This window comes from Sapajus apella, unplaced genomic scaffold (assembly GCF_009761245.1).
Source record: "Sapajus apella isolate SASKATOON/1434 unplaced genomic scaffold, GSC_monkey_1.0 scaffold124, whole genome shotgun sequence".
Lineage (NCBI taxonomy): Eukaryota > Metazoa > Chordata > Mammalia > Primates > Cebidae > Sapajus > Sapajus apella.
In genome coordinates this window covers 910494-922585 of record NW_022437064.1, presented here as the reverse complement: position 1 = coordinate 922585, position 12092 = coordinate 910494, and the positions used below count along the sequence as shown (strand labels likewise).

Genomic DNA, 12092 nt, shown 5'->3' with positions numbered 1-12092 from the left:
AAAAAATTAGCTGGGCATGGTGGCGCATGCCTGTAATCCCAGCTGCTCAGGAGGCTGAGGCAGGAGAATTGCCTGAACCCAGGAGGCAGAGGTTGCGGTGAGCCGAGATCGCGCCATTGCACTCCAGCCTGGGTAACAAGAGTGAAACTCCGTCTCAAAAAAAAAAAAAAAAAAGTAAAAGAAAGAAACTGTTTTGGATGTGGTAAATTAATTAGAAACAGTCTACTAGGTAAGGGCCCACTAACCAACTAGAGATCACCCTAATACCACTCAGGGACTATTAAAATAAGGGACTCTCGGGTTGGCCATGTTAAGCAACTGCTATAGAAATAAACCATGGCGGGGTTAGATTTATAGTTTGAGCACATCATTGATTTCCTGTTTATATCTCTCCCCCATAATACCAGATACATGGCAGTCATTCAACAGGACACATATTAAATAACAAATGACACAATAGATGGTTTCAAAAGGTGTTTACTATTCAAATAATTTTTTAATTGTCAGTCATAAAGTGAAATACATACCAAAATATATATTAAATATTCACCAAATCTGCATTGCTGCTACATGAAAACATTTTTTGGTCTGTTGGAAAATGTAATTCCTGAGATCATTGTTGGGTTTTGTCCATCATTTTCCTCACCATCAAATCATCTTCCCTTAAGTGACTTGGGAGTGTGAATCTAAGAAGTTCAATTTTAGACAAATTTTCTCTATCTTCTAAATGAGTAAACAGGCTCTTTTATAAAAGGTTAAAAAAATAACCATGGTATGCTAATTTTTTCCAAGATATACCATATGGAAAAGTGTAGGGTGAACACAAAAGAAGTCTTTTCTGATCGGCTCCCGATCACACATAAGGAACATATGTTTTCCAGTTAACCAGTCCTTGGTGTACAGCAGTCCAGTTGTTTTGCATTTATTAAAATATTCTGTGCTAAATAATTATGTTCGTCTTTAAAAGTAAATTGCATAAAATTGCATCCAATTTCTTTCTCTAAACCAACATATTCTTCACCTTCACAAAGCACACACATGGTGCACTGAAACTGAGGTGTTACCAGCTTTACATACTGTTCTGCCATTTGTGTGGGATGCAACCACAACATAAGTCAGAAAAGAAAGCTATCCAGCTTTTCACGGAATCTAGTGAAGTTTACATTTAGCAATAAGCTTCTAAGCCTGAACTTAGCAGGGCTAGCAAAACTTTATTAATTTCCTAACTCCTATTATTTTAGAATGGTTTTCAAAATAATCCTATAAATTCCTAATTGAAATACAAAACAGAACAAAAAGCTGTGAGAAATATTTTTTTTCTTTGGCTCCTTAAAGACTTGGATTCATTTATATTAGTGTTGCATACATTTTACCTTCTACATTTTGATGTACTTGCTCTTGAAAGCACTAGAACAAATTAATTGAAATAAAACCACTCTGAAATCACTTGAATCTTTGATCCTGCCATACAGTTTTAAAGGCTTTCAGGACATATCTTGTATTTTCCCCTGAGTCTGAGTGTCTACATGATTATGAAATGTATGTCTCTTGCTTCACGGTGATATCCAATATGCATGAAATACTGAAAAACAGGTATTTCCCAAAGACTCCTCTATACCAGGCATCTCAGACTGACACTGAAAAACTTTTGAAGCATTTTTAACAACAAATAATGGACTATTTCACAGACTGAAGCCAATAATTAGTTTTCTTGACCTACAGTTGAAAGCAAAATTATCTTTTTAACTAACTAGGATCAGCTTCAAAATCCTTTTGGAGATGTTTTTATCTATTAAATGCCTTTATTAACAACACCATCTTCCATTTTCTATTACTCCAATTCAATTTCTCCTGCATATAAGGTAATGAGCAGAATGGCCGTGAATCCAGTTAACATTCCAGCATTCTGAATCATGAAGAAGGTGAAATCGGTTTTTCTTCCAGTTACCTTTTCTCTCAGCATATCATTCATCTCTGGAAACTGGAAGACAGACACATTGTTAGATAACTGTTGCCATCTTGTGGCAAACCACAAAACAGTCACTTAGAGGCATACCTCAGAGATAGTATGGGTTTGGTTCCAGACCAGTGTGATAAAGCAAACATCTCAATAAAGCAAGTTACATGAATTCTCAGGTTTTCCAGTGCATATAATAGATATATTTGCATTACAGTCTATTAAGTGTGCAATAGCATAATATCTAAAAAGGCAACATACATACCATGATTTAAAAAAAAATGCTTTATTGCTAAAAAATGCTACCAATCAGCTTTCAGTGAGTTGTAATCTTTTTGCTGGTGGAGTCTTGACTCCATCTTGATGGCTACTGACTGATTAGAGTAGTGGTTGCTGAAGATGAGAGTGGCTGTGGAAAATTCTAAGATAAGGTAACAATGAAGTTTGTAAGATCAATTGACTGTTTCTTTCATGAAAGATTTCTCTGTAGTGTGCAATGCTGTTTGAAAGCATTAGTAGAACTTATTTACAAACTGGAGGCAATTCTCTCAAACTCTGTCCCTGCTCTATAAACTCTGTTTATAGAATATTCCAAATCCTTTGTTGTCATTTCAGCAATGTTCACAGCATTTGTAGATTCTGTCTCAAGAGTAGGTTGCTCTGTCTCAGGAGTAGATTCTATCTCAAGAAATCACCGTTTGTTCTGGCATAAGAAGCAGCCCCTTATTCATTCAAGTTTAGTCATGAGATTGCAGCAATTCAGTCCTATCTTCAGGATCCACTTCTCATTCTAGCTGTCTTGCTATTTCCACTACATCTGCAGTTACTTCTTTCACTGAAGTCTTGAACACCTCAAAGTCATCCATGAGGGTTGAAATCAACTTATTTCCAACTTCTGTTAATGTGAATGACTCCTCTCATAAATCATGAATGTTCTTAATATCATCTAGAATGATGAGTCCTTTCTAGAAGGTTTTCAACTTATTTTGCCCAGATTCATCAGAGGAATCACTACCTATAGCAACTATACACTTACAAATTATTCTTAAATACTATGACTTGTAAGTCAAAACTACTCCATGAACTGATCCATGAACTGCAGAATAGATGTTGTGTTAGCAAGCACAAAAACAGCATTCATCTCCTTGTACATCTCCATAAGATCTTTTGGGTGGCTTGCACTGTCAATGAGCAGTAATGTTCTGAATGGAATTTCTTTTATTTTTCTGAGCAGTAGGTCCTAACAATGGGTTTTAAATATTCATAAACCATGCTGTAAACAGATACATTATCATCCAGGCTGTATTGTTCCATTTCTAGAGCACAGAGTAGATTGAACATAATTCTTAAGGGCCATAGGATTTTTGAAATGGTAAATGATCATTGGCCTGAACTTAAAGTTATAGCTGCATTAGCCTGCCTGAGACAGTCAGCCTGTCCTTAGAAACTTTGCAACCAGGAGTTGACTTCTTCTCTCTAGCTAAGGAAAGTCCCGGATGGCATCTTCTTCCAACAGAAGGCTGTTTCAGCTACACTGAAAATCTGTCAGTTTACTGTAGCCACCTTCATCAGTGATCTTAGATTTTCTGTATAACTTTCTGCAGCTTCCCATCAGCACTTGCTGCTTCACCTGGCACTTTTATGTCATAGAGATGGCATCTTTCCTTAAACCTAATGAACACACCTCTGCTAATGTCCAGTTTCTCTCCTACAGCTTCCTTACTTCTGTAAGCTGTCATAGAATTGAAGAGCTTTTCCTTGCTCTGAAATAGGCTGTTGCTTAAGGGAATGTTGTAGTAGTTTTCATCTTCTATCCAGACCATTTAAATTTCATTCCTGTCAGCAATAAGACTGTTTTGCCTTCTTATTAAGTGTGTGTTCACTGGAGTAGCATTTTTAATTTCCTTCATCAATCCTTACTTTGCATTCACAACAGGGCTATTTAGCACACCAAGTCTAGCTTTTGGCTTATTGTGACTTTCAACATGCCCTCCTCAATAAGCTTAGTCATTTCTGGCCTTTGATTTAATATGATAGATATGCAGCTCTTCCTTTCACTTGAACACTTAGAGGCCAGTGTAGGATTATTAATTTTTTTAATTTCAACACTGTTGCATGTCAGGGAATAGGGAGGCCCAAGGAGAGGGAGGGAGATGGGAAAATGGCTGATTGGGGAGGCAGGCAGAACACACACAACATTTATCAATTAAGTTCACCATTTTATATGAATGTGGTTCATGGAGCCCCAAAACATAAATCACTGATCACAAATCACTATAAGAGATATAATAATAATGAAAAGTTTTGAAATATTTCAAAAATTACCAAAATGTGATATAGAGACAGAAAATAAGCACATGCTATTCAAAAAATGGCACTGACAGACTTGCTTGAGGCAGGGTTGCCAAAAACTTTCAATGTGCAAAAAACGCAGCATTTACAAAGTCCAACAAAGCCACATGCAATAAACCAAGATGCACCTGTAATAGAATTCTGGGATGGGTGGTATAATCATTTACTTTGGATGTTTAAAGGTTTTAGTATGGAGAGTTTAATGGGAATGTCTAGTTCTTTCAGGCATCAACAAGAATAAAAGTAGTGAAGTAGTATTTTTCTCCATCTGAATCAATCAGTGGGATGGGGTTTACCTTATTTTATGTTCTCTTTCTCCTTCTCCATTACCTGCTCTCTGTGCTTCACCCACCACATTCTTTCATGACCTCAAGTGCATCCAGCAAAATCTCCACACCTGCCAACAACTCTACATGAACTTGCATTTCTCTAATTTTTCAGTGGACTAAATCCTTCATGTTTCAACTTATATCTTGCTAAAACAATTATGTTAGCCAATCCTAGTTTATTCTCGATTCCTTTATTACCATCTTTCATCAAATATTCTACTTTGTCTCTTATTTCATAGCATTTTTTTATTATTTTTAATTATTTGGTCATCTGGGTGATTTTTTGTTGTTGTTGTTTTTGCTTAATTTTAGGATCCCCCCTTTCTAGAGGAAAAGCCCCATGAATGGGAAAGCCCATAAACTATGCCTGTTTTGCTCATTTCAGGATCAGTACTATTTATTAATGTTATTTCTTTAAACTGAAAAACTCTAATAAGATTCCATTCTTATATTAGAAAGTAAAATGACTATAAGATACTACAAGACAATAATTTTGGACAAAAAGTTATAGATGTAGCATTGGTTCTAAGAGATGAAATCCTTGCTCTGATGAGGGCCTTCAGGGAACAATGAGCAGAGCTAGACAATTATAATTTGGAGGTAAGAATGCAAATGAAGAAAATTAAATTATTAAATTATGTATGTTGTACATCCAGTTCCAAATGCAAAAGAAATATGCCTTGATTTTCGTACCCTATCATCATTTTCTAGAAAGATGTCCATGATTTATTTGAAAATTCACAGGATAGTCTCTCTCTTACACACACACATTAACACACACACACACTCTTTTGAGCACACACACACATACACACATAGATACAAAGACACAGACACTAAACAGATATAAATATATACTATGTCAAATAACTATTGTCAAAATTTTACCAATTTTAGTGTACCAGGTTTAGTTTAATCAAAAAGCTACCACTGTTTAGAACTTTGAAATAACAAAATGCTATTTAATAAGTTATTCCTCTTCCAAACATGACATAGACACAAAAGAGGGAGAAAAAGTCCTATAGGGACATACTGTAATACAAGACAAGGTTTACCAAACACAAAGGGAATAGAGATAGAGGAAAATATCTCTATTTCAGCAAAAACAAATCATTTCACCTTCAGACAATAGGATTATTTTTAAAGAACCAATAAGGATCAGTTCCAAATTACTATTAGTGTAAACTGCTCAAGTAGAATGATCTGTTGAAATGGGAATGTTCTGTACTACAACAGAAAGGACTTCCACACTGTGGAAAGCAGAAGGCTACCTTTAGTTAACTCATAATCAAGATACTCATTTCCAAATTTTAAATTAAAACAAAATTAAAAATTTACGCTTCTTACCATGTCTGCCAGAGAAATATAGAGGAACATGCCTCCAGCAAGTGCAAATATAATATTTGGAGCAAAATTATTGCCCACCAAAATGCCAAAAGCTAGTCCAACATAGCAGGAACATGCAGAAAGGAAGTTGAATAACAATGCTTGTCGAGTGCTCATCCCTGCATTGAGTAGGATCACAAAGTCTCCTAGAATAAGAAGAAAATATCAAGTGAATAGTTTTTTTCTATTTCTGGATGAGATCAAAGATAATCATCAATGTCCAACAAGTTCTTCATTTTAGTGCATCAGAAGGATTTTAAGAGCATGTCACGTAAATAGTCTCATTCCACTAAAATCAAGAAGTAAGCGGACTTTCACAATATGAGCAGAGCTCCTTACCTAACTCGTGCGGAAACTCCTCACACAGGATTGCTATGGAAGTACTGAGTCCCTGAAGGAGAGACAAGGTGCAGGAAGCCCCAATCGCCAGGCCATCAATGAAATTGTGGAGGGCATCGCTGAGCGTTATCATCCAGGCAATCGTCCCTATTTCTGACAGTTTTGGCCCCTTCAAACAGGTACATGAACTTGGCTCTTTTTTTCCATCCTAGCAGAAAATCAATCACAATGATAACTAACATTTCTTGAAAGTCTCAGAAATATGGACAAGTTGGAGATGGGTTATGTTTTGGGAAAAACAAATTGTTTCAACTAGAAAGTCTTTCAGGGTAGCTAGGAAAGCCTAGCAATGCATAAAAGAGCAAAGAAAACTTATGGCAGAAAGAAATAAATTAATCAACTGACACACTTGAATAAGTCACTAACAGACATCTGCCTTTACTTTCCGTTTAAAACAATCTTTTTGACTTGTATGAACTTCTTCCTACTGCCTTTCTAAAATGTAGCAGATATTACCTTAAGAATTTTATTTATACACATAATTTAAAATGAAGGAAGTTATTCAAAGACTAAACTTAAAGTCTTTTTCATGTTACAACTTAAATATGAAATCCACAACTAAAGCATGATGACATCAGGAACATTTGTTCTAATCCCTCCTATGCCACCATATGACAGTGAGCAAGTTATCACGGACAGTTCCTTCAACTGTGAAATGAAGAGAATGTCCTAAATAATTCATTTATTTGTCAACAACTTACTGAGTCTCTGTTCCAGGTACCATGTAGAGAGTTTAGGCTGTATCAATATGGTCCCTACCAGCTCAAAGTTTAATTATTTTCTTAACAAACTGCATGAAGTGTAACTGAAACAGGCTAGCCTTTATACTAACACTTCTTTTCGTTTTGAAACAATAGAAAATCCTATGATGGATTCCTTGTAAAACTTAGATTTCCAGAAACTTTACAAAATTCTACAAAATCAAATGACAAATGCCAACTAAAACATTTTCCAGAAGTTGTAGAAAAAGATAAAATGCAAATTCATTTTTAAATAGGAAAGCAGTTTGCAATTAACTGGAGAACATTTTATTCCTAATTCTTCTCCTCTCACCTCAACCTAAGCAGCTAATCAGTACCTTCACTGAACATCTGAAATTTGTAAAACACTCTGCTGAATGCTATGGGAAATACATGGAAATGGAAAACACAGCTTCTGTCTTCAAGAGGTGTATTTACATTGGAGAAACAAGTCATAATGTATAGGGATACACTTTTTCTAAACATGAAAAATGAGGGGCTTACTTCAGAGCAACAATCTAAGTGACATTTACTCCAATGTCATTTTACTACTCCAAACACTTTGGGGACCAACACTTTCAGAACCAACCTTAAATTTTGCAATACATCTCTTCACTGTTTCATTAGTGGCAAATCTGCACCTTTGGATTTTTGTTGCACAGACAAAAACATTTGGAGCAAATAAATGTTCTAATTAATATGAAATGAATGGGAAGCTGTTAGTAATAGGAGTCATCAGCATCGTCATCATCAATGTGGTTGTAGTAGAAATAAAAACAGCAAAGGCACATAACATTTATAATGTGCTAGACACTGTTCTAAGTACTTCAGATATCTAATTTATTTTGAACAATTCAATAAGGAAAGTACAGCTACTACCATCATTTTACAGTTGAGGAAATTAAAGCTCAAAAAGGTTTGTAAACTCACCCAGGGATACACAAAAAAAAAAAAAAAAGTCCACACTTTTGGTAAAGGTGCTTTATTACTACAAACATATTGGAGAGAGGAATTCTTCTTTGTAATAGGATCTGAAGGCAGTTCACAAGGAGACTTTCCTTCCTCTCAGAAAACTTTCCTGAATATTTGATGCAATATTGAATAAGTATCTAATCTCCTTTATTTTAAGAAACAAAGTTTATCTGCATAAAAATAATTCTATCTTTTCTTAAAATGTGGTCTTTTGACTTTATAACTATACCTTAAATGCACAACACAATAAACAATCATAATATAGCACAGGTAGATTGGGTTGGCTTGTATAAAAAATGCCTCAGGGTGGGAAGCAATTACAGCTAAAGGAGAAACAAAGGTTGTCTTAGTGAAAGCCACAGAGGAGGTGGCCCGGGGTTTGTAAAACGTACTGCCAAGATGCACTTAATGAAATTATTTTGAATTAAAGCAGTTGTTTCCATCTTCCAATCTATCTAATTACGTGTTTAAAACTTCCTTATTGTGATGATTTCAGAAGAATACTACAAAACCAAGTCTTGACTACCTGATATCACATACAGAGTCTGTATACAAACACCCTTAATTTTACAGAAGAAATTAAATTAATATATCAGAAATGATTCTCTTACCTCTAAGTACGGATATTATTGACTGTTTATTATGCCTCCTATTAGCTCTATGAACTTAGGTCCCAAATGATACTGTTAAGCAGAGTAAGAGTTATACATTTTTAATAGTTTTGAAACAAAACAAAGTAGGCAAATGTTCACAGAAACATCTTTTTTAATTCACCAGAACTAAATGACTGAGCAGAGAGAACACTAAATTCAAGTTCCTGTACTTAAGTTAGTGAATATGCCTATCTCTCTTTTTTTCATTTTTGTTTGCTGTTATTGTTGTTCGCTTGCTTGTCTTCTTGTCTGAGTTTTACTTTAAATATGAAGCTATTTCTATCCTCAGCCAAGATGAGGCAGCTCAACTTAATGAAAAGACCCTAAGTCTAGAATATAGAGTTCAATATACTGAGTTCAAGCTTGGCTCTGAGAAGAATTACCATGTGATCTTCAGCAAGGTTCTTAACACCTTTCACTTAGTTATTAATGGTAATAAAAGTCAAAGCAATGTGTAGTGTTATCAGAATGGGTGAGAAAGAATATCATGCACCAAAGTTATGAAAATAGAGGGAGACTAAGTTGAATCCCAACATAAATTGGAGGGGAAAAAACAGAAAAAAAAATTTTTAAGTACCTAAAAATTAAAATGGAGAAAACAAATGAGCTTATTGCAGAACAGTTTAACTTCAAGGAAGGAGGAGAAAGTACAAGAGGAGAAGGAGGAGGCTTGGGGCAAGAGGGAGGACAAGGAAATGGAGAAGTAGCATGGAGTCTAATTAAACTAAAGAGCTTCTGCACAGCAAAAGAAACTGTCATCAGAGTGCACAGGCAATCTACAAAAGGGGAGAGAATTGTTGCAGTCTATCCATCTGACAAAGGCCTAATGTCCAGAATCTACAAGGAACTTAAACAAATTTACAAGAAAAAAAGACTCATCAAAAAGTGGGCAAAGGATATGAGCAGACACTTTTCAAAAGAAGACATTTATGTGGCCAACAACATGGAAAAAAAGCTCATCATTACTGGTCATTAGAGAAATGCAAATCAAAACAACAATGACATACCATCTCATGCCAGTTAGAATGACGATCATTAAAACGTCAGGAAACAACAAATGCTGGAGAGGATATGGAGAAATAGGAACACTTTTACACTGTTGGTTGGAGTGTAAATTAGTTCAACCACTGTGGAAGACAGTGTGGCAATTCCTCAAGGATCTAGAACCAGAAATACCATTTGACCCAGCAATCCCATTACTGGGTATATACCCAAAGGATTATAAATCATTCTACTATAAAGACACATGCACACGTATGTTTATTGCAGCACTATTCACAATAGCAAAGACTTGGAACCAACCCAAATGCTCATCAATGATAGGCTGGATAAAGAAAATGTGGCATATATACACCATGGGATACTATACAGCTATAAAAAAGAATGAGTTCATGTCCTTTGCAGGGATATGGATGAAGCTGGAAACCATCATTCTCAGCAAACTAACTCAAGAACAGAAAACCAAACATCACATGTTGTTACTCATAAGTGGGCATTGAATAATGAGAACATATGTGTGCAGGGAGGAGAACATCACACACTGGAGCCTGTTCAGGGGTGAGGGTCAAGGAGAGGGATAGCACTAGGAGAAATACCGAATGTAGGTGACGGGTTGATGAGTGCAGCAAACCACCATGGCACATGTATACCTATGTAACAAACCTGCATGTTCTGCACATGTAGCCCAGAACTTAAAGTACAATTTAAAAAGAAGAATTCTTGCCTCCTGTCCCCAAAACCTTGGAGTTGATGAGTTAGTTGGGCCTACTGTCTGAGGCAGTAATACTTATACCAGGAAACATGGTCATTTTCTGATTCATTGGAAGTAGAGACTAACCCCTGGCAATTTAAAGTTCTTTATGCCCCTAGACCAGCAGGTAGATGAGGAAATCAGTATAACTAGCTAGGGTAATCACACCAAATGATCAAGGGGAATTGATTTTTTGCTACAGAATGAAGACAAGGACAGTGCTTAGAACTTGGGGAATTCAGTGGGATGCCTCTTAAGTACTTCCTTCCCTATAGTCCTGTTCAAGGGAAAATAGCAACAATCCCCCAAATAAAAACAAGACTACCAAGCACTCAGATCTTACAGAAATGAAGATTTTGGTTGCCCTAACTGGAAAAAGACCAATCCAGTCAAGGTGATGTCAGATAGTATAGGTGGTATTGTCAATGGGGTTCCCTATAATGAGCAGGTTAGGTCTCATGACCAGCTACAGAAGTAAGCTGCAGCTATAATTAATGTTCCTTAATTGCATCCTCTTCTCCAAGCATTTTATATGAAGAGTGCTGCTGGGGGCCAATATTTTAGTCAGGTTGCAGTGCTTGTGAAAGGACATCACAGGAATTATATGGTAGTTGATGGGATTTTGTGCATCCTCTGTGTTAGGGCCATGTATTTTTCAACCACATGGAGGACAAGATTAGAGACTGATAGAGTGAAAAGGGGTAGAGTATTCAAGACATCTTTCATTTCTCCCTCCAGATCCGCTTTCTGCTTTTCTTTTCCGATAAGACCTGTATGCACTCTTATCAAAGACCCTCAGTGCTCAGCAGGTTCCTGACAATGAGCTTTAACAAAACTGGAGGGAAGGTGGAGCAGGGATCAGGATATTTACTCTCTTGGCTCCCTCCTTGAAGGGTAACTTAGGCTGGCTATGCCCCCAACTAAAGATCACTGTTCCACTTACAGTGGCTTTCTAATTCAAAAGTAGCTCCTTTCATGTTCCAAAGAAGCTTCTTTCTTCCCTTTCCCCTTTGGACATACGTTGTTAACAGCTCCACTGTTACTAGTCTCAGGTTATTGCTCTGTTCCCTGTGGTTCACCTATAATATGCTCAGAGTTTTATATATTGTCTCTCCTCCATTTATTATTTATCCTTATTTGAGTGGGCCATCTCTCTCTGGAAAGGATTTGACTAATCCAAAGTCTAATGCTCATTCCACAACACAATGCTATGAACTATATACAGAATTAAATAAGTTTTAGTGAAAAAAGTGACAAAAAGGATTACACAGAGATGAATATATTAAAAAGAGTTAAATGCATTCTACAAATATAAAATTTTGATAGGGTTTGCTTTTATTACTAAATTTTCCAATGATTTCAATGTTTATATTGTATAGCTGGTGATTACTTGGTCTTTCTCCTTATGCTGAAAAGTCAGCTAACTACAACCAAAATGAAGCTTCACATGAGAAAGGAGAAATTATGTAATACATGTTACCAAATATAATTCAAATGTACTTAGCTTCCAGTCATTTGGTTTCAGGTAAAGCTCAAAACTATTTCCAAAACTGT

General features: G+C 36.0%; 1 protein-coding gene across 3 annotated transcripts in view; it reads right to left on the bottom strand.

Moving 5' to 3' along the window:
* Positions 1-461: 461 nt before the first annotated feature.
* SLC39A8 (solute carrier family 39 member 8) overlaps positions 462-12092 on the bottom strand; it is a 69708-nt gene continuing 58077 nt past the window's right edge. For all 3 annotated transcript variants that reach the window (XM_032261614.1, XM_032261616.1, XM_032261615.1), the window contains exons 7-9: positions 6364-6571; positions 5986-6170; positions 462-1981 (exon numbers count right to left, since the gene is read on the bottom strand). In XM_032261614.1, the coding sequence (XP_032117505.1) occupies positions 1832-1981; positions 5986-6170; positions 6364-6571 (543 nt within the window). In that variant the 3' untranslated portion in view covers positions 462-1831. The remainder of the gene's footprint in view (positions 1982-5985; positions 6171-6363; positions 6572-12092) is intronic.